The 22566-nt window shown below is 39.9% G+C and overlaps 3 protein-coding genes across 4 annotated transcripts; all 3 read left to right on the top strand.

Moving 5' to 3' along the window:
* The first annotated feature begins 1571 nt into the window (after nt 1-1571).
* Nucleotides 1572-7170, top strand: tp53 (tumor protein p53). The gene is made up of 11 exons (XM_061031820.1): nt 1572-1729; nt 2521-2649; nt 2894-2942; nt 3058-3240; nt 4364-4556; nt 4650-4762; nt 4949-5058; nt 5190-5314; nt 5401-5492; nt 5579-5649; nt 6335-7170. Exons 2-11 carry the CDS (start codon nt 2555-2557, stop codon nt 6429-6431), a joined length of 1128 nt encoding a protein of 375 aa, XP_060887803.1. The 5' UTR covers nt 1572-1729; nt 2521-2554; the 3' UTR covers nt 6432-7170.
* A 192-nt stretch (nt 7171-7362) lies between these two features.
* Nucleotides 7363-21225, top strand: LOC132958080 (receptor-type tyrosine-protein phosphatase eta). 2 transcript variants are annotated; one of them, XR_009666714.1, is made up of 12 exons: nt 7363-7538; nt 8914-9002; nt 9716-10550; nt 12461-12709; nt 13603-13851; nt 14137-14257; nt 15130-15269; nt 15403-15657; nt 16492-16758; nt 17856-17953; nt 18042-20101; nt 21101-21225. XR_009666714.1 is itself a non-coding variant. In XM_061030685.1 (11 exons), exons 1-11 carry the CDS (start codon nt 7490-7492, stop codon nt 18108-18110), a joined length of 2421 nt encoding a protein of 806 aa, XP_060886668.1. In that variant the 5' UTR covers nt 7363-7489; the 3' UTR covers nt 18111-20530. The 2 variants fall into 2 exon arrangements, 1 of the variants encoding a protein (XP_060886668.1); XM_061030685.1 differs by lacking the exon at nt 21101-21225 and having other exon boundaries at nt 18042-20530.
* On the top strand, nt 19533-22494 carry LOC132958918 (C-type lectin domain family 10 member A-like). The gene is made up of 5 exons (XM_061031998.1): nt 19533-19581; nt 21101-21232; nt 21321-21481; nt 21596-21720; nt 21956-22494. Exons 1-5 carry the CDS (start codon nt 19533-19535, stop codon nt 22071-22073), a joined length of 585 nt encoding a protein of 194 aa, XP_060887981.1. The 3' UTR covers nt 22074-22494.
* Nucleotides 22495-22566: the final 72 nt, after the last annotated feature.

Raw genomic sequence — 22566 nt, 5'->3', positions numbered from 1 at the left:
GAGCAATACAGAAACTCTTGTAAGTACCTGGGGATTCACCTCAACAGTTAACTGCACTGGTCTAATAATACAGATGCACTCAACATTAAGCATCTCAGCATCTGCTGAGGAGACTCAGGTCCCTCAGATTGCAAGGACCATTCCTAAGGACCTTTTATTGTTTTAATCTGTGCTGTCAGTCACCCTTTATTGAGTGGTCTGCTCGAGCAGCAGCATCACTGCTACAGACAGGAAAAGACTGAACAAATAGGGCGGCCCCCTCGACCCCCCCTGTGGTGGTGGTGGTGGGAAACAGGTGGATAACAGCAAAGCTTTCTTTTCTCATTTACAACATTTTTCACGTCTTGCATGGCACAGTAACAGTGCAGCTCCTTCAGTGACAGGCTGCTTCACCAGCTCCGTCCAACTTTCCAACCAAACCGGCTCCAAGTAGAACATTAAAGAACACACACAAACAAGAAAATAAACTCACTGCTATCATGTATGTGAAATATGTATAAAGCTTTCAATACTAATGTGCAAAAAAATTTGGAATGTGCAATTAATTGCCCAACCCATTTTTTGCACTGTATGCAACTTTATAGTAACATTTTTTCTTTCACTTTTTGATTATCTCTGAACTGTGTGCACTGTGTATTCCTGCTTTGCTTCATAGTTTCTTTTGCTGCTATTAACTGGAAACTTTCATCGCTGTGGGATCAACAAAGGTTTATCTTATTTTATTGTAACTAATTTACATCTCTCAGGTGTTACCTCATACAACTGTGCATTCATAGATACTTAGGAATACTTTTAGAATATATCAGGCTCAGAGTTTGCAAACGTTTCTGGTTTTACAGCGGGGGTTTATCAGTGTAAAAAAATAAAAAATAAGTATAGTATTTAACTGGAAGAAATATATTCTCAACTGGACCACCAAAAAACAACAACTTGAATACTAATGAAGATGTACTGGAGTTTGTAAAAGCAAAATAAATAAAGAGAGACATTGTATGAACAGTATCATTTGTTTTTGTGTCTTAATGATGTGATCTCTTAATCAAGGTAATGTAGTCATCTTTAAACTAGGTAGTTGATATCATAGACTGTGAAGTTGAAATCACCATGCAATAGGCTACGCTTGTTCACTGTGCGTCATAATAACGTCACGTTGCCTTCATGTGTTCAGGAGATGCCTGTTTTTTCTGCAGTCCACCACGCGTTTTGCAATACTTTTTAAAATATCAAGTCCCGTTACAAATAATCTATTTTCACATATTGCAGTGAGCTTTCATGGCATTCCTGAGCCTGCCACGTTGAGAAACTCGTTATTAATAAAATACGTATGTGAATATTACGTTATGTTTAAAAAAAAAAGTATAAAACGAGAATAACAACTTAGTCGTATTGACGAAGCAGGACTAAACACAAATCACTGTCACCCGGTGGAGGGATTTCTTGAACAAATATACGGCTAAATTCTACGGGAGTACCTCGTCTTTGTTCAGTCGTTCTTTGGTGCTAATAAGTCCGATAGTCTTAAATGCGTCTTTACATGATACGCGTCATGAGAGTAGGGTGCGCTGTGATTGGACGCTGCCCCTCCCCCTTTATTTTCTGTGGGAATCCCCGTACGACAGCAGCGTGCTCTTCGCTACCCCAAAATATTGTGACTGTTTTCGCGACTGTTGTTTTCTTCACACTCACCGCGTCGCCAGTGACTAACCACACGCAGTGCCAGAAAAACAAGGTAACCGTGTATTCAACCGCGATTCATCCGACATGAGTTTACACATCATTCGTCTGACAGAGAAAGTTTTTCCTGTAGTTTGGCTGGTCGGATTCCTGAACGTAAAGTCAACGTGTTAGCTAATGAAGCTAACGCGGCTTGCAAAACAAAACAGAACAGCTACGAGATGACTCATTGCTTTTCCTACATAAATGCTTATGTGACAACTATAATCAGTAGTTTTCATTGAGAGAGTTGATATATAAACATCTTTTTGAAGTAATCGGTTTATCGGCTCTGTTAGCTTCATTCAGTTTTTGAGGCCTGTCCCTCCACAGAAAATGGACGATCTCTAAAGTTAGTCAGCTGAATGGTCCTTTCCGGTTTGTTGTTTCTGTAAGCAAGTCAAATGATTTTAACTTGTGAATTTATTTCTGATTAATGAGGCTTAATTTGTAATAAAATGTGTTTGATTAAGCGGCTTTTACTCTGAGTAACTTCATCGTTAGTCAGCATTTTAAATCTGAAGAGGGCCTGCGTGTTTTCAACCCGCGTTTCCTGTGTGGCAGAAATCACAGTCAATGCTTTTTATCAGACTCTATCAACTTTTAAATCTAGTGTAAGTCAAACATTTGAAAACACCATTTTAATTATTTACAATATGTTTATGTAGAATGACCATTAAATAAAGCAGAATAATAAACAACTAGGAGCTGATATTCTAACCCGCTCAGTAAGATTGATTAAGATCAAGTTGCTTCATAACTCTTAGGTCTAAATACATGTTCTCTCTTCCTGTTGTGTTCCCACAGACCCCCTGCAGCGGCGCTGTGTCTGCAGAGTATCATGATGATGGAGGACGCCGCCTCGAGTTTGGACAACATCTCCCTGAGTCAGACCCTGCCACTGAGCCAGGGTTCATTTCACCAGCTGTGGAATGTGTAAGTTGTTATGTGACATAAGATAGATGATACTTTATTGATCTCCAGAGGGGGAACTACAGGGGCGTTACAGCAGCACAGACAAGAAAGCTCATAAATAGATAAGATAAATACAAATAAAAACAGGACAAAATGAATGATGACGTTAACTGGGGGGAATTGAGACATTATTTGAGACATTAGATAACCTTAAACATTTTACAACTTCAGAAAAGCTAAATAATCTGTTTTTATTTGTTTGCAGTCTAACTGATGGGGTGGCAGAGGATGGGGGCAGAGGAATGGATATGCTGGTAAGTTCTGATTTTTTTTTTTTTCTTCACATAATTGTCACTTAAATCTGGTTTAAACCTGTTCATCTATGGAAGTCAGACTGACACTCTTTAAATTTCCCTCTTTTTTTTGTAGCTTATGAATGAGCATGAGCTCACTGGATTCGATGAAACTCTTTTTAACTTACCCGAGATGTCCACTAAAGAAACAGTGACTCCCCCTGCATCCACTGTCCCTGTCACAAGCGATTATCCTGGGGACTTTGACTTCCAGCTGCGCTTTCAGAAGTCTGGCACAGCCAAATCCGTCACATCTACGGTAAGTAATGCTCAGACAAAAATGTAAAACTCCTAAATGAAAGTGGTTTTTGTTGATGATTGTGTTGGAGAAAAATTGAAGTGTACATTCACCTGAAAACATCCATCTGTCTTTTTCATTTTGAGAGTGAACTGCCAACAAAAGCAGCAGCAATCTGAATTAACTGTGCAGTGTGTATTAATATAACAGAAATGAACAGAAATAATAATGATAGGCAGTTTATTTAAAAGTTCATCAGATCAGCGATACAACACGGCGAGAGAAGTTTCCTGCCTGAGTCCTCACAGAGAACAAAAGAAATCTCAGCAGCTGCTCACTTCTGAGCTGCCATTCAGTGTTCGACTATGTTCAGTATTTCTTTATACTCAGAAAATCTGCTCCTCTCTGTTTTTGTTTTATTTCCGAAATCAAAGTCAACGTCAATTCATTTTCACTTTTTTAGGGATAAATTTAAAAGATTTTACGAAGAAAACTCACTCATGGTCTCTTTAAGTTTTGATGTCCTTCAACATTTTTGATGTTCTTAAAAACGTTTTATATGAAAGTATAAAATGTCTTACCTTAGCACACAAAAATCCATTCTTTGGTATCTCTTGTGGTGGCGTTCACGTGGAATCGTATTCATTGTGGCGATTCGCTAAATTTCAAAGTCTAGAGTCAGCCACTGCGTTTGAACAGCCAATGGTTTTTATGTTTCCACGGTGACTCTCCCAGCAGCGCTCTGCAGTTGGCCAGTTTAGTTAAAGGTTAGTGTGATCTGCCCTAAAACCCCCGCCCCCCCCTGCGACTTGTGCTCTGGTCTGTGGGCGAGGTTCAGGCTGGTTGTAGAGGAGAGCTCTGACATGACGGGACATGTTCCTGCACGGTCTTCCTCCAGCACAGAAAGGGTTAAAAGAAGAAAGGTAGAAAGCATTATAATTTAATGCACCTGCATTTACTTATTTGAAGATTTCTGTTGTTTTGATTTTGGTTTCCCAAAAAAAGACAAGTTAGATGAAAAGTTTTTAGTTTTCTTTACTTTGAGCTCTTTTCTTCTAATTCAGACATCAGGCTGATATTTGACATTTACTCGTTCTGCTGCTCCACGGGTGGTAAAATGTCCTCTCTCCGTTCTTTCTCACAGTATTCCGAGCTCCTCAACAAGTTATACTGCCAACTTGCCAAAACCAACCCCATCGAAATTCTGGTGAGCAGGGAGCCTCCTGCAGGAGCGATGATCAGGGCGACTGCAGTCTACAAGAAGACGGAGCATGTGGCCGAAGTTGTCCGCAGATGTCCCCATCACCAGAACGAGGACCGTAAGGAAAATCCTTCAGGTAAAAGTGCATATCATGAACCAGATTCAATCATATTGTTACTGTGATAGAAGTAAGGGGGTTTGAATTGAGTCTACTTTGTTTTCCATTCAGCTGCAGAGAACAGCAATCACCTGATCCGGGTGGAGGGAAGTGAGAGAGCTCAATATTTTGAGGATGTGAACACAAAGAGGCAGAGTGTCACCGTCCCCTACGAGGCTCCACAGGTAACACTGCCCCCCTCATTCTGTCTGAGGGGAACAGATCTGTGTTTCTTCACTGTAATTCTGAACCAATCAGGAAGATGTCTTGTCTTTTGAATGATAGGCTGCATCTTTTTAACACCGAAAACAAGTGACCAGTAAATATCTGGGTGAACACACACACTTATTAGTTTCTCTCTCTTGTCCCAGTTGGGCTCCGAGATGTCAACCGTCCTCCTAAGATTTATGTGCAACAGTTCCTGCATGGGGGGAATGAACCGACGACCAATCCTCACAATACTCACCCTCGAGACCCCCGAGTAAGTCCTGCTTCTTATTTAACAGACATGGTTGGGCTGTTGAGTGTTGACCAAATGATGTTCTGCATTATTATTCCCATTCGGTCTTGATGATGTTTTTTGGACTCTTTCTCTGTTCCTCTTTCTCTCAGGGGGCATGTGCTGGGTAGGCAGTGCTTTGAAGTCCGGATCTGTGCATGTCCAGGCAGGGACCGCAAAACTGAGGAGGAGAACAGCACCAAAATGCAGAACAGCACAAAAGAAACTAAAAAAAGAAGTATGTTGAAGTTTTCACTTCAGTTTCAGTATTGTGACCTTCACATGCTGATCCTTCACTAACCACCCGTTTTTGTCTGTCTTCAGAGAGCGTGCCTGCACCTGATTCCACTTCCACAAAGAAGCCAAAGTCGGGGTCAGGCACAGACGAGGAGGACAGAGAGTGTTTCGTCCTCCATGTAAGTAAAGATGCATACTGCTTTAAAGCTGGAGGTCTTTATAAAAGTTTGCAGTTTAATTCATTTATGTTCAATCTCTGCTGCAGGTCCGGGGGAGGGAACGCTATGAAATGCTGAAAAAAATCAACGACGGCTTGGAGCTGCTGGACAAAGAGGGGTGAGAAATGCTTCCTGTGTTTTTACATCAACACACCTCAATCACTTAGTTTGATCATTTTCAATCTTCATGGTGTTTTGTAGAGTAGGTGATAAATCAACATGATTTACCTGATTTTGTGTAACTTACTGAAACGCCGTTGTAGACTTACATCAAGTATCCCATGATTGATGTTGGAGTAGAAAAGATAATCCTTAATAGATCCTGAGAGGCAAATCTTTCAGCAGCAGGTCTCCTGACAGTCTCAGGCCTGCGCTGCTAAGCTTTAAGATCGGCCATGTTCAGGGTTGTATCATACTTACACTATCTGTTGGCACAGCATCATAACGGGTATTGACGTGAAAAGAAGACAAACAGCTACTACAAAAAACTACCAATACGAACTGTATTGTGTTGAGATATTTATGATCTGTAGCCCAATTCACACGTGATAAATATTACCTGGTTGGCTCTGGTAATGTGCAATGATTGTGGAGGATGTCCGTGTTTTAAATTTTATGCAAATGAACCATGTCCTTAATTTGTAAAAGTAAAATGTAGGGCAAATGACCTGCCTCATTTAGGGCAGTAGTTTTTCAAAGTAAGGTTTCTGTGGCTTTTTCTGTGCTCTTGTGTCCAAATGAGCTCCAGTTTCCTCTGAAGTTCCAGAACAATCACTCAGTTTTGTTCTACTTTCTCTCCACAGCAAAGCAAAGACAAAAGTTTCCGTGAAGCAAGAAGTCCCTCTCCCATCTTCAGGAAAAAGACTCCTGCGCAAAGAGGAAAAGAGCGACAGTGATTGAGCCGCATTTTGATTAGATACTGAGAACATGTCTTAATCCAAATCAGCTCCTAGGTCAGAATACCATCAGGGCTCCTCGACGCTCTTTTTGCATTGGCATCATTACGTTTTTATGATTCCGTTTTGAATATGTGTCTGCCAAGTCGTCATTTATATGCATTGTTTCTTGTCTTGATAGCGACAATAAACTGAAGAGGTTAATTATTGGTCTTTCAATTACATTTCTCTTTTTGATATTCGTCAAATAAGATCATGATTTGAATTGGGTCCAATCAGACAAAACAAATCAGACAAAAATAGGAGTGTTGATATCAATGAGGAGGGTGTCGTTTATCTCCACTGAAATCATGAGACTGTACAGAGCATGTATGACATGATCAACACTGGATTTGGTAAATGAGCTGGCCGGTTCAGCCTCAAAATCAAATTGTCCGTTTCATACTTGCCACAGAGCACGCCGTTTGTTGATTAACCAGCACTTCAGTTTGATGTTTGTTTTGACCAATCCATAAAACCACTTTTTTTCACACTGCCAAAAAAAACACCTATATATATATATACTTAAGTGCGTATCTTTGTTTTATTTCTTATCTTCATAGATTATTTTTGGAACGTAGTTTTGTACGAGGATTACATTTATTTTTCACTGTCATTATGTTTTCACTCATTTATTTTTACTAATTTGCATTTTTTTGTTACACAGCCTAATACTGAATAAAGCCTGTCAGAAAATGCAGAAATGTGTCTGTGTTCGATCGCTCAACATGACTTCACTCTCTGTTTTCCTGTTACTACTTTGCATCTCTAGAAGGTGGATGCAAAACTGTGTTCATCCATCCTCGGTTGAATGCAGCCTTGAGTTTAAAAGGCAAATGTGCCTTTTATAACCGGTTTGACCCTCCATCGAGGTGTTAGTGAGGCTTTTTGTTTTTCACTGGATGAACAGCTCATGTTCAGTATTTAACATTCCTTCTTTCACATCTTGAAATACTGCAGCAGCTGCCTGTTGGTGAAAATTAATGAAAGTCTTCTAAATCACGGAGCAGTAGGAATCTCAACATGGGAAAGTTACTTCTCAAGGATAAAGTCATTTATTTTATTGTTTGGGGTAAGTATTTTCTCATTGATATTCATCTGACATGTATGTAACTGATAAATATGTCAGGTAATATTTTATTAGTGAAGCAAAAAAAATGTCAAATGTGTGAACTCCTGCAACAAAAATATTAAATGTTCACTAAAATATCAAAGGAAATCATTAAAGTAGTTATAGTCTGTTGGTTTGACGATACAAGCAATTTACAAACGCTGCTTTAGACAGTTATTTTCTCTCATTTTGGTTGGCGGGTTTCAGCCTCCATCTACACCCAGACAGTGCTCCCTCTTTGAGTACAAGTTAACTAAAACTCTTATGGTATAGAGAAAACAAAATAATAAAGAATGAGGTCGAGCCATCCACTGGTGAAGAGGTTTGTGTAAAAAGTCCTTGTAGATACAAGGTGGTGTCTTATTTAAATACACTCGATAACCTAATTGTGATGCAACAAAAAGCAAAGTTTGTTCATGGATTAGTTAAAGTAGAGGGGGTTTAAAAGTATGAGCAAAGTGTCCCTCTTTATCAGATCGTTTGGCCTATAAATAAGAGGGATGGAGTCTGTTTATGACAGGACAGGAACAGCAGGACTTTAATAATGTAGCAGGATTGACAGGAAAAATCTCACCCATCTTTTTCCCAGGAAGTTAGTGAAAGTCATGTAATATAATGCGAGGGTACGTATTCTGGGGATGTGACAATAAATCGTAAGCATATGATTAAACTTAATGTTCTGTCAAGTTTTATGGCGTGTTTAATTTTATTTTCTTAGAGATCTTTAGTCGACTAAACAGTTCAGATAGTTAAATCTTAGATATCTTTCTGTAAATGTTGGTTGCAGCACTCAGTACGGTAAATATATATATATTTTTTTTATAGAATAATTACTGAGCCAGGTTAGTCCCTGGTTAAATAAAGGATGTAGGAATGAAACGGATCTGGTCTCTCTTGATGCCTGTTCTAGCATGTGAACTTAAAGGGGACATATGCCAATCATTGCTCATTGCATTTAAAGAGACACACACACCAAAACGGAGCGTTCTGAGAGAGCTGGTTTATACAGGGTCACAAACCTCCTCTGGTGCTTGAGTCATGTTATATTTTGACCAAAGCACAGCACAGATGTTTCATTTAGACCACATGGGTTTGAAAAAGGGGAACAATATGTCCTCTTTAAGGTCATCTGCTAATATTGCATATAGATAAAATACCAGTGACCACTATCTGTTCAACTTACTTATTTGGTTTATTTATACCCAAGTAATCATGAGGTGAGGCGTTTATGGTCAGCTGTGATAAATTAAGTCATATATTCAAAACACCAGCCTGTGGACTGCTCTTAGGTAGGGGGCAGTTTAGACCGATTTCTGCTGTCTGTGTTTCTCCTCAGCTCTGATGTGGACGTACAGCTCTGCAGAGAGAGAGTACTTCTACCAGTCGAGGACTCTCACCTGGGAAGACGCCAGGAGCTACTGCCAGGTACGACGTGATCCTAGCTGACTGTGATGTGTTCTATCACAAAAAACCCTGGACTGTTTGTTTTTGATCAGAGAGGCCTGTGTGTTTAAAGCACGTTTAATAACATTTTCAAAATGAAAGAAGGACGTTTCAGGACTTAAATGCTAACATTAGGATTCATTGTCAGCGGCTGTTCATTAACGGATGTCTGATGTTAAAATCAAACAGAGAACACTCATCAGACCTAATTGTAGATTTAAGAAGCATAGTCTCATGATTACCTTTGAGTTTGATGCCTGCTGTCAAAGAAAATATTTTGAATTGAGATTCTGGTGCAGCGCTGTATGGAGCTCTGCCCTCACTCAGCCTTTTCTCTTTCACATTGATCCCCTTATTTAAACATCACCATAGCGATACAGAAACGCGAGAGGCAGGTGGTGTAAACAAACAGCTGGTGCTTTGCATACACACACACACACACACACTAGGGCCTTTCCAAGCCTGCTGTTTTAACGATGGAACAACAAGGACTCTATGAGGACGGATTCCGATTCGATGACTTTGCCCTCATGCGTACACACACACACACACACACACACACAGTCTTTGCTGGCTTTGATGTTTTCAAAGTGATGACATCTCACCTCTGTGAGGCCTCTGATAAAAAAACCTTTTTCACAAGGTAAAGTAAAAGGCAAAAGATTGTCTGTAACTTCTTGTTTACTTCTTGTCAGGTCTGTTTCAAAGACCTGATGACCATGACTCCTGAAAACATCCAAACCTTTGCCGGGAAACTCTCATCTGACTCCTGGATCGGCCTCCGAAAGAACTTCTACTCCACCACCAACACCACCACCAATGCCACCGACAACTACACCATCAATGCCACCGACAACTACACCATCAATGCCACCGACAACTACACCATCAATGCCACCGACAACTACACCATCAATGCCACCAGCAACACCAGTCTACCCTGGTCCCGCTGGGCTAATGGGGACCCCCTGTCCTTCCAGAACTGGTACCCTGGTTGGCCCAAGTTCAAATCCCCCTTCCCAAAAAGAGACTGCTGCAGCTGCTCCTGCACGTGCCCAGCGACAACAACAACCCCAAGATGGACTACCCCGAGTGTGGCAACCACAAGAGCACCAACCGCCGCCCCTTTCACTGACTTCACTGACCAAAATGTGACGAGCTTCAGTGGACAAGAAGACACAGAAAATACGACCGGTATCACTGACCAAAATGTGACAGATATTTCTGGGTTCGGGGAATTCAACACCGAAAATGCCACATCATTTACTTTATTTGAATCCTCAGAAAACACAAGTTCCAGTGACACCATACACGTCTCAACCCAAAGCCCCCCGTTGTTCAACACAACTCCTCCCGTAGCGACCTCAATGCTTCCGCTAGAAGCAGAGTGTGCGAAGTCACCCATGCTGACGCCGGATGTCCCAGACATTGAGGAGAACTTCATCGAGGACTCTTGTGTGGCCATGCTCAGCTTCGGGGCCTGGGTAGAAAAGCACTGCTTCGAGCTTCTGACTTTTATCTGTTACGAAGGTAAGACTCTTTGTTTTTGTTTCTGTGATTTTTCCTCCCTTAAAAACTTCTACACATGTAAACTGTAAGGTAAAACCAAAAAGGTAGCCTTAATTCATTCACATGTATTCTCTATTTCAATGTTCCACAGTTTCAGATATGTTTCCTTTAACTAAAAAAACTCAATACATTTTGTTAAAGTACAGTTCATGGCTCAGAACAAATGTTTTATTTATGTTATTGGCATTTTCACATTCAAATAATAATTATAATTAAAGGTCACATATTATGCAAAATACACTTTACCATGTTTTTAACACTAATATGTGTCCCCCTAGTCTGTCTACAAATCCCCCAATTATGAGAAAAGTCCATCTTCTCCGTCTTCTGCCTGCTCCACTTTTCAGAAAATGTGTGCTCAAACAGGCCGTTCGGAGGTTTTCCCTTCATGACATCACAAAGGGCAGTAACCCCTCCCCCAGGTGGGTGACACTCCCACAGCTGGGTGTTTGTTCTGCCCTCTGAGTCTGCCTTCTCACCGTAAACAATTGGGCATGTTGCGAGAAACCCCGAGCCACATCCCCTTCCGGAGAGGGGGCGTGGTCAAACACAGCTCATTTGCATTTAAAGCTACAGACACAGAAACAGTCTGTTCTGAGCAGGGCTGAAATAGAGGGGTTTATAGACATGATAACATACAGGATCAGAGTGGATTTAGAACAAGAAACTTCACAGACATGTTTTAGGGACCTCTGAGACTTATTAAAACTTGAAAAAGAGTATAATATGTGACCTCCACAGCTGTATCCCACTCATTGAGATCAAATTTGATGCGCCTTGCTATGAATCTTAACCACCTTATTAGGGCTTCATAGAACAGCCTGATCAGGTTTAAAGGAAGTTACACTTTTTTTAAGGCAACGTTAAATTCAACACAGGGTTATATTTTTTAAATATTTTCAAAAGATAAAGAAACTTTTTCAGGTCTTTATCTCAATAGAGGACAATTCCTATTTATTTATGTTAATAATTACAGTCTGAGACCCAAATGACTGCTGTGTGAAGAAGTCTCAGCCTCTGAAAGCGATAACCAAGTGTTTGATGCTTCTGGTGTATCTAGCTGTTAGCTTTTAAAGAGACTACGGCCAAGGTTTCCTTTAGAGCTTGTTGGTCTTCGTTCACAGTCTGACTGGAAACTTGAGAACTAAGAACTGGTGTTGAGAGAAACGATGTCAAAGGGTGGATTTGCAGGCAGATTATAGACATTTATTAAACCTAAATCTGTTTTAGAGTTCAGGTAATCCAGGACAGTAGATTCACTGTCCACACCCAGTGTTCTTCTATACACAGCTGAAAAGCTAGAAGAAGATACTCTTAACTGAGGTCGAAACATTTCAGGTATCAAGATCCGGTTCTACGTCTACAGATGTAGAATTTTTTATGTAGTGCCTTTAAACAGAGATCATAACAATGAGTTTTAGGAAGTCTTTTAAAGCGCTTCATTTACAGTGTACTGCCAGATGACTTGGATATTTTCGCTCTGAATTGGACATTTTTTCAAAAAGGACTAATTTGCATATACATTTGAATTCTATTTCCAGTATATTCAAATTTTAATCATTTTAATCTGTGCAAATAGCAACAAGGAACCAAGAGGGTTCTTTCTTTGAATTAGTTCTTGGGAGCCTTTCACATTTTTTTTCACTTTGTCTGCATTTGATTAAGCGACTGCTAAAGCTGTGCATCACATTTGTGAATTAAGCCATCATCTTTTCTTATACAGTTTATTTCACAAAAATCATTCATACTCCAGATATGAAACAAGACATTGCACTCTAGTCTTTTGAAAATGATACATCCCATCTGTACTCCCTTTGTTCTACCTCACTCTCAGCTTCTTTACCCATAGTCAGTCTTGTTTTGAATTTCAGATCGCTTTTTTGGCCAAGCCAACGTGACCAATGTAACCACCAGCAGCGCCATCCTCACGTGGCTGCCAGCGCCCGGTGACATCAGCCATTACCGCGTGGAGGTCAAAGGTCAAGCAAAGCCAGTGGGGATACTTAATAATCTGAACTATGACCTTTTGAAGCTGACAGCAGGAACCTACTACTCAGTGCAGGTGTTTGCCGTTAAGTGTCACCGAGACCTCAGCCCACAGGAGGTGGCCTTCTACACCAGTGAGTGTGGCTTCCTTTAAGGCCCATTTCAGACAATGTTGTGTTGTTTTTTTAATCCCTGTTAGCGGGTTCAGATGGTGCTTTTAAAGCTGTGAACTTCATTGTAGGATACAAGGACTTCACACAGTTTTCACTAAGTTAAAATAGCTTATGTTCTGATAAAATATCAGTTAAACACTTCAGCAGATATTCTTCAATTAACAAAATGAGCAGGTGGACGTTAAATCTTTATGTTTGATTGACAGAATCAGACATAAAGGTTGACTTTTCCTTCCATCGGCTGTATAAAAATGTAAAATATCGAGGTGTTGGTGGCCTGGCGGCCGGGGTCCTCTGGGCGGGCGGTCCAGCCTGTGGCTCCTTTCCCGCAAGTCGTCCCCCACTCTTTCTGACTCTATCCACTTTACTATCTCTAAATAAAGGCTTTAAAAAAGTTCAACAATAAACCTTCCGTTCATGAATGTAGCTCTAATAGGATATTCTTACATTTCGTATAACGGGTCTTAACAAATTAGTCACAATCTTCAGAAAAAGTTTTCCCAAAGCTAAAGCAAACCTGGTCTACTTAAAAAGTTTCAAATCAGCAACATTATCTGCTGATGGGGAAACGGCATTCCTGCTGTAACTGATCACAGCTTTAATGGTAATTAGGGTTCATAGAGTTCAGAAGATGCTTCTGTTGACAGCAGCTAGAAACTATTAAAAGCTAGTACAAGGTGTAAAAGGCAAACATAGTCAAATAAATATGTTTCTTTTAACCTCGATTCTTCTTTCACATCACTAGCCATGTTGTATAATTAAGAAACTACACTGATATATTTAGAAACAAAAGTCTGTTAGTCATACAAACATTTTGTTTGTATCCCCGTTTAAATCTCGTCTTTTTCTTCCAGCACCAAACAAAGTCGAAAACCTGAATGCTTCCAACGTGACGGAGACATCCATCTCCCTGAGCTGGGACAAACCAGATGGAAACGTGGATATCTATTTGATAAATTATCAGAATAAGCAGGATGAAAGTAAAACAGAGGGCATAGGGGTCTATGGTTTGATACCTGGACATCTTTACACATTCACTGTCTTCTCAGGGGTCAGCGACAGGTCCACACAGAGCGAAGAATCCATGATCACGAAATACACCAGTGAGTACAACTTTACAAAAACAGCATTTATAATGTTCTGAGAGGACTGAAGCAGCTGCATGTAACACATTTGGTCACTTTGCTTTATAGACTTTTCACTATTTTATATGTATATTTTCTTTTTTTCTTACTTTAATAGAAGAAATGGATAGAAAGTACGCTAATGAAAGGCTTGTTCGGGCGTTATGAGGAAGAGGTTTATGTCGAGTCTAACTGTAATCACAGCCACATCTGTCTGTACACAGAGGCTCTGGTTTATTTCTACCTGTCCTTCATCTCTTTCAGAGCCCGGGAAGGTGTCCGATCTGAAGGTGTCTGAGAACACAAACACCTCACTGCTGCTAACCTGGAGTCCACCCGAGGGAAAGACCTCAGGTTACTCTGTGACTGTGAAACACAATGATAGGTATTTATTAGAGATAGACAGTTCAATATTTATGACCTTATTTAAAGCTCCTGTGAGGATTTTAGTACTGGATATGAAACACACTGAAGTTAATAACGATGCCTCGATATGACCTGCAAAACCAAACAAGACCATCAGCAACGAGACTGATGATATTTCTACATAGTTATTTAAATAGCTGAATCTGCTGCCACAGGGTCTATATGACCTGAAAAGCAAACAGGACCATCAGAATGAAGACCGTTCTTTTTTAAATATTATTAATGTCTTTGATTAATGACACGAGATAAGACAGGATGAACCGCTTTGTTTTCACATAAACAAACGTTTCTCACAGGAGCTTTAAATTGAGATATATTTAAAAGTGGTGCGTGTTTTTCAGCTGACTCTTTCTCAACGCTGCCTTCAGGTTGATATTTGATATTTCAATTACTTCAAAGAATCTGATGATTTCTTTAAAACTTAGCTCACAAGTATTACAACCATTGACAATCCCGTCAACCTCGCGTATCAGAATGACTCATTTTTATTTGTAACTCTGTTTATCCTTATTTCACTTTGTTGTAAGTTTGTATCCAAACGTTCATGTCTATCGCATAGACTGTAAATGGTCTAACACCAGACAGTCGACCACCACAAGAAAAGAGTCTAATACACATAGACACAAAGGCAACAAAATAAAAAGGTGCCCACTCACATAACTCAAACTGACATGAAACTCTGTTAATATAGAAATTTTGTTCTCAGGCTGAATAACAAAAACGGCTGTCAGAGGATTTGGAGATAATAGTTTTCTAATGTTCTAACAAGTGGAAAATCGACAGTTGCCTCTGCCAGGATGATTTTGAATCGTGTGTGTGTCTTTTTAACAGTTCACTAGTTACTAAAGAGGTGAATGAGACGGAGATGAGAGAGACGGGGCTGCCGATGGGCACCAAGATCACTTTCAGTGTGAGAGCTTTGACTAATGGCTCTCTGGAGGGAGATGAAGTGACCATCTCCGACTACACTGGTAACTCAGGGAGAAACATTTCTCACTTTACTCCTAGTTGTTGGACTTTAAGAAATGAATGATTTCAGAAACTGAACAACCTCTCTCCTGCTGCATTGAGTGTCACTAACATGACGTTGTGGCTCCTTCATAGCTCCAGGACAGATTTCAAACCTGATGTTGACCCCCCTTGATCACTCCATCTCTGCCACCTGGAGCCCTCCGGAGGGTAATTATTCATCTTTCGGCGTCAAGCTCCAGCTCGATGGCATGTTTGTTGAAAACGAAACCAGCCTAAAACCATGTCGGGAGTTTGTGAACCTGAAGAGCACTGCCACTTACATAGTGATCGTCAGCGCTGTTAGTGGACATCTCAGCAGCCTGCCGGTGATGAGATCCGTATCCACCAGTGAGTCACTTTGTCACCAGTTGTATTTCCTCTTTTGGACGTTTGAATTTATAAAACAAGACAAAAGGTATTGGCTCCTGCAAACAGAAAGTCTGATTTCTATTTTGTGCCAAAGATACAGAAGAGCTGGTGTAACAAATTTCATGTGAAACAATTTCATGCTCTTATAAAAATGTCAAAACAGTTTTTATAACGAATACGTACTCAAATTACTGTTCATTTTCTTTTGTTTGTTTGTTTGTTTTTAACGTCAGTGCTAACCTCTGCAACCAATATTGTGTGTTCCTTGTGACTGCTTCACAATAAAAGCCACTAGTTGAATACTTTTATTGTGAAGCAGGAACGGATTGGTTGGCAAAGTGAAGAGTAAACGTTGCATCAACAGTATGTCGTGAATTTAAAAGTCATTGTCATTTCAATGCGTCTCGGTGGATCAAATCTTAAAGGACAATAAACAGTAAAGATCTGGTGTTACATTGAGTCGTATTGACATTTGAATCAACATGTTTGATAACAGATTAGCTTAAATCAGAGGAAGCTAATGTTAGCATTTAGTTACCTTTCATAGCCATTTGATAAAAATTAGCCTAATGCTAACATGGACTTTACAAGAGTATTATATGATATGATAGGAAAGGCATTCATCTATAAAACACACAAAACACTTTACACCATCAGACTACAGCTAATGTTGATAATCAGCCAATTTCTTGCTAACATGACAGTTAGCTTGGAAATAGCCTTTTTTTAATTGAACTACATGCATGATAATGTCATTGTAGCGTTTTACTGAATACGACAAACAAACTTTTTTTTGCTCTCTCTTAATTTTAGCTCCGGCGGCCCCTAAAGATCTGACAGTGACTAAGTCCTACAAAAACAAAATCACGTTCCAATGGAAGTCTCCCAACAACACAGCATCGGTCATGTACAATGTAAAAATCAGCTCCAGCTTTTGGAAACACAGTATCTCCAAAATGATCAAAGACCAAACCAACTACACCTTTAATGACTTGAATTCTGGGACGAGATACGAGATCGAAGTGCAAACATGTGCCGGTGGGAAATCAAGTAACCCAGTGACTGTGTCACATTTCACAGGTGAGAATTCCAGGCCCAGATGCAACATCGATTGGTTAGCACAGAGGTTCCCAAACTTTTCAGCCCCGACCCCCAAAATAACGGCGCTAACAACAGGGGACCCCCGTTGTCCCTGGAGGGAGGTTAAAACATTTAATGTTGCGCACAGACACACTATGAGGCCTTTCCAAATAGTTTCAGACCATCAATAGGCAAACATTAAAAAGAAGCTGATTATTGTTTAAAATGGTAGCAACTCTTAAATCTTGTGATTTTGGAGCTTTTTGAAACACTGACTGATAATGTGTTTGAATAGAAACACACGCGCAGTAGTTGTCAACACAAGAACTTAAAGGTAGTCAGAAGATTTTTCCTAAAAAAAATAATAAAATACAAACTTATACAAAAGTGATGCCAGTCAATCGTCACTTGTTGGCCTTCATACATGTGTGGTGACTGTCTGCACAGTCTGCTCTCTGAGTGTATTTACATTTTTGGTCGACTCAGGACTTTTCTGGGTGGGGAGCTGGTTTGTTTCCCCAAGCCAACGTCAGCGCGCAGGTCAGTTTATGAGGCGATAAAAAACGCCTTTCAAACCAGGGAATATTTAGGATGCAGACTTGGTGGCAAAGAAGAGAAAATATGATCATAGTGAGGCGAGGCACTAAGCGGATAATGTTTGTACCAAAACGAGTGTTAACCTTGGGTTGGCTTTCATCCGCTGACGTGGATTCTTCTGTTTTCACATCAGTGGTTGGCTTGGCTTGCTAAATTAACGACTTTCCCATTACAACAAATGTGGTATTCTCAGGTAGCTGCAGTGTAGGTACAAGCAGTAAACGGACATGCTAACCCTACAGTGGGGGTTCAATTCTAGTGGCAATGAGCCCAGGTGGAGGGGCCCTGTTTCTGTTTACAAGAAGCAACAAACATTTCTACTGACTCTACCTTTGAAGCTTCCGTGAGGACATTTTAGCTGGTTATTTGACTTACTAAAATGAATACTGGTGTCTCTTTAAGACCCACAAAAGCGAAGCATTTTATATTTTTAAACTCATGCCAATTTTTACAGCATGAAGAGAGTCTTTGTTCTATCTTCCTCTCTGTTTGTTTCTCAGAGGCAGAAACCAGGGAGATCAGTCTATCCATGATGTGCTCGTCAGCAGAAGCTCTGCTCTGTGAGAAAAACTACACGAGGGAAAGGGTTTTAGAGCAGGTAAATCAGTCAGCACATGAGCCACACACACAGAAGTTCATTCATTCACAGCTTTTGTATTTTCACTCCTGTGTATTTTGTTTTTCAGTTGGAGGCCCATTTCGAGAAAGAGTTGGGGGACGGTGTTTTCTGGGAATTGGTGAAGCAGGAAACTTAAAAAAAGAATGAAGGAAATAATTGTGTAAAAGCATTTGAATGATTCTGTTGTTCAAGAAGTCAAATATTAAGTATCGAGTGAAAAACTTTGTTGCAGTTAATCTGAATTGTTAGACAAAATCAAGAAATAACTTTTTACTGAGTAAGCAAAAGGAAAACAAGTGAATAAGTGTGTATTTCAATTAGTATTTTAGTTGTCAGGTTCAAATGTTGGCTTCCCTATGTTAGTGTGATACAGGGGCGTGTCCAGACTTATGACGGGGGGGGGGGGGGGGGGGGGGGGCAACTGGGACGCTGAGTTCTGCAGGGGTGGCACACAAAATGTGCACAAAGTCACACAAATAAATATCAATGATTTACCCTTTTTCTCTGCACTAATCAGATCTCCTTCATAACACAAGATAACTGAAACATTCGCTTAATTTTTTAATGACACAAATTACAAATAGCACTTCATTCAAAGTTTTGATTTACTTTTTATTTCAAGTACAGATAAAGGAAAATATGCTACATTTATATTTAAAGAAACTACTATCAGTCTTTGGAAAAAAACAACAACCTAGTTGTTGGCTTTATCATAAGTCCCGCCTCTGTGAAGTCCCAATCACAGTTTAGGATTTTTGGGGTGGCACCCGGGTTGGCCAATCAGATTTCTAGGGGGTCCATGCCACCCCTGGCCCCCCCTCTGGACACACCCCTTGTGTGATGTTTTAATCGAATAAGATGAATATCTGAAGTAATTATCTCACATTATTTTGTATGTAAAATAATAAAAACATTAACATTTTTCACAAACTCAAAAAAGTTTTCCAGCTGACTTCAAATCCCATGACTTCATTTTGATAATTATACAAATAGCAATGTTTGTGTTTTAGAGTGTTTTCCTAGTTCTCTGAAAAAGACAATACCAACTATCAGCTAAAGAAAATTAAAGAAGTAAACAGTCTTAACCTTCGTTAGCATTGTCGTTCCTTATCCACATCACAGTTTCAGTAAATGTACAAATCTGCATTTTTTTATCTACAAAAAATACAACTTTTTATTGAATAGCATTACCTTATCTTTAGATTCACAGGTATAGATGAATATAAAATATAAATATACTGTATAAAAAAATGATATTCTGTAAGTAATCAGATCCATCAGGTCAGCAGAAAAACAGAAGTGTTCAAATATACGTTGAAGTTTCAGTTCAGTTTCGGTGCAAATATCTGTACATATAACACCTCGAGGGGCTGACTTTGGGGTTGGTGTAAGTAATAACCATCCTGCCAACTTCCTCTGTTACACTTGAGGCCCTATTTTAGGCTCCCAGGTTACAGAGAGCAGCTTTCAAAAGAGGCACAAGGTCACATTTTATGAACATTAGTGAGCAGGCTGGTGGGAACATTTGGGTAAAAGGACAAAGACCTCTAACAGCTGAATGGATCAGAGACACGAGGAGGACGATGCAGAGAGGGAAACACCTGCAGGTTAGTAAAAAAGATCCTCTTCCACCAAACCTACCGTCAAAATGATTACATATAAAGCTTATCAGTGTTACATACATATACTCCTGACCTTGTCCTTACTTTGTGTACCGCCCAAAATCCTCACCTGATGTTGCCGTTTCCAGGGAACAATGACAGCGACAGTTATTGTCTGGTTGCAAAGTCCTTGTTAACTTTTTTTTCCTTTTCTCTCTGAAAGTGGCAGTTATCTTAACGAGGGTCAAAAGGTGGATGTCCTTTAAGACCCGGGTTAACACCTTCTCAGATCTCATCTGAGATCATTTCAGATGTTTATGTTTTAAAAACCCAAAAGATGTTTGAATAAAGTCGATTGAAGTGAATATTTCCTCACAAAGGGTCCCAATGATTCAGTGAATGATTACATTTTCTGATTCAACAGAAGCAGGATGCTGTCAAAAATGTAAGATGACTGCGTGTGTGGCTGTTGTTATAGCAACTACAATCCTTGTCATGGGGCTGCTTTGGTGTTTGATATTCTTTGGTGAGTATTAATATTAGATCATACACTTGACATTTGTAAATGAAGTTAGAAAAATATTGAATCCAGGCTTATCCCAAAAATAATTTTCCTAAATTCATTTCTAATCCTTGTCACCCAGGAAAAACAAGAATGAAATCTTAACTACAGTAAAAGCAACAATACCACAGTTTACATAAACTCTGTCAGTACTCTACCAAAGTAGTAAGAGGACATCAACAAGTGTTTAAAGCTCCCGTTAAGAACTTTAAGTTTCTGTTGATTTTGGCACCCCCTTGTGGACAAAAAGTTCATTTAACTCTGCTGATTTTCCTTGTACCTCGCGGCAGCAGTTTCAGGCACTTTAATAACTATATAGAAATATAATCAGTGTCATTGCAGCTCATATAGAGGCATCAGTATTTATTTCAGTCTGTCTCATGACCAGCTACAAACTCCTCACAGGAGCTTTTTAAAGGGTCCCCATCACACTGCATTGCATCTATTACAGGTTGAATTATTTTAAACATTAGGTGCATCTTTATTTAAAGTGCACAATACAATACACAAGTACGCTATTTTAAGGGTTGTGCAAAATTATAATAAATAAAAACGTTATTTTGGGGTCTTCGTCTGCTCCCTGCTAGTTTCACTACAGAGATATTCACATTTCAGTTTGATCTGATTCATCCCAGCAGACACTCACACCTTTGAAGGGTGCTTTAATCTTTAACAATGCATCATGTTGTATAACATGATCATATTTTTTGTACTTAAAAATTCAGTCTCTATCCTAACTATAGCAGGTAAGTGAATTTAGTGGGAAAAAGGTGCAATATGTCCCTTTAAAATATTGGACTTAAAGTACTGCAGCATGTGTGACGGTGGAGGGCATTTTTAAAGTCACCACTGCTCTATTTGTCCACTTATTTTCTCCAAACCTTCTAAAAGAACCTGCAGTCTTAAAGTCAAATGCACATTAAGTTGTCAAGTTCCTAAATGCACTTCCTGTTTATCTGTCAGTCTGGTGTACGAAAGCCCCAGAAGAGAATCGTCAAACCCCCCAAACTTCAGTTAATCAGCTGACGGATCACCTGCAGCAGTGCCAAAGAGAGCATCAGGATCTGACCCTGATGCTCCACGCTGCCACTCAAGGTGATTAATATCGTTTTGAAATGCAGACATGTGTAGACTTATAGACACAAATGTACATCGTGTGGTGTTCATTTGCTCTTGTGTGTAGACTCCAGGTGCAGTTTGTGTCCTGAAGGCTGGCTGTGGTGGAGAGGTCACTGCTACTTCTTTTCAGTGGGACTGCAGGAACATCTCCGATGGAACGAGAGTGCTGAGTTCTGCAGGCGACACAACAGCAGCCTGATTGTCATCCAAGACTATGCAGAGATGGTAATTACTGAAGAAGTCTTACTTTAGTGTGTGGGGCTCCTATTTTCTCAACAGAGAAACAGTCCCCGATGAATGTACAGTTAAGATCTGTGAATGTTGCTTCCTCCTCCTCAGGAGTTTATCCAAGGTGTGATGAGGTCATTCCCTAAGTATCCCTTCCTGTGGGTTGGGCTGACGGACACCAAGCAGGAGGGTAGCTGGCTGTGGTGGGACGGCACAGACATCCAGCACTACATGCCGTAGGTTCAGATCGACTGGAGCACATTTACACAATAATATTTAGATCCTCATTTTGAGTTGGAAACTGACTCAGAAGTCTAAAGTGTACCAATGGAAAAATGCAGTAAAAGCAGTTTAACTTAATAATCTTTAACACTTCAGACGGAAACAAATTAACAGTAAATATCTGAATCCATCTATGATCAATGTAGACGCCAACGATGAAATGTCTTGTGTTCGTTGTGTGTGTTGCAGGCTGACTGTGGAGTGGGACTCTGACCACAGGGACTGTGCAGACCTTAGGGGAGGTGGGACTCTCTTTGCTGCTAACTGTGAGTCGTATGGACCCTGGACTTGTAAAAAGGACTCCTGACAGGAAACAGCTCTACACACACACACACACACACACACACACACACACACACACACACACACACACACACACACACACACACACGCACACTCAAAGGATTTTGATTAATGCTTTACACTTGTAGAGATTTTGTTAATATGTGAATTTTTTGTCAGACTGTGTGGGGTAAAAAAAGAGGACTTCATGTGTTTTTTAAATATTTATTATGTAAAAGCACATTGTACAGTTCATGCTATATTTAAATGCAGAATGAGTTCACACATAATCTTGTCAATCCCAGTGTCATAATATAATCGAGACATAATTGTGACTGTGACATCTTTCAACATTTAAAGCTTCTTACTTAAACAAACTCAACCAAACTCTTCCTCTTCGTCAAAATAGCATATTCTGAAAATAAATATTTTTACATTCACCAGAAGGTTTTTGTCCAAGTGTGATCAACATTGCAGAAATGTGGATTCTTTTTTATTGCTTTGAACAGATACACCTA

This window comes from Labrus mixtus, chromosome 23 (assembly GCF_963584025.1).
Source record: "Labrus mixtus chromosome 23, fLabMix1.1, whole genome shotgun sequence".
Taxonomy (NCBI): domain Eukaryota; kingdom Metazoa; phylum Chordata; class Actinopteri; order Labriformes; family Labridae; genus Labrus; species Labrus mixtus.
Note: the sequence above shows the minus strand (reverse complement) of the source record. Positions and strands in the feature narration are given on the sequence as shown.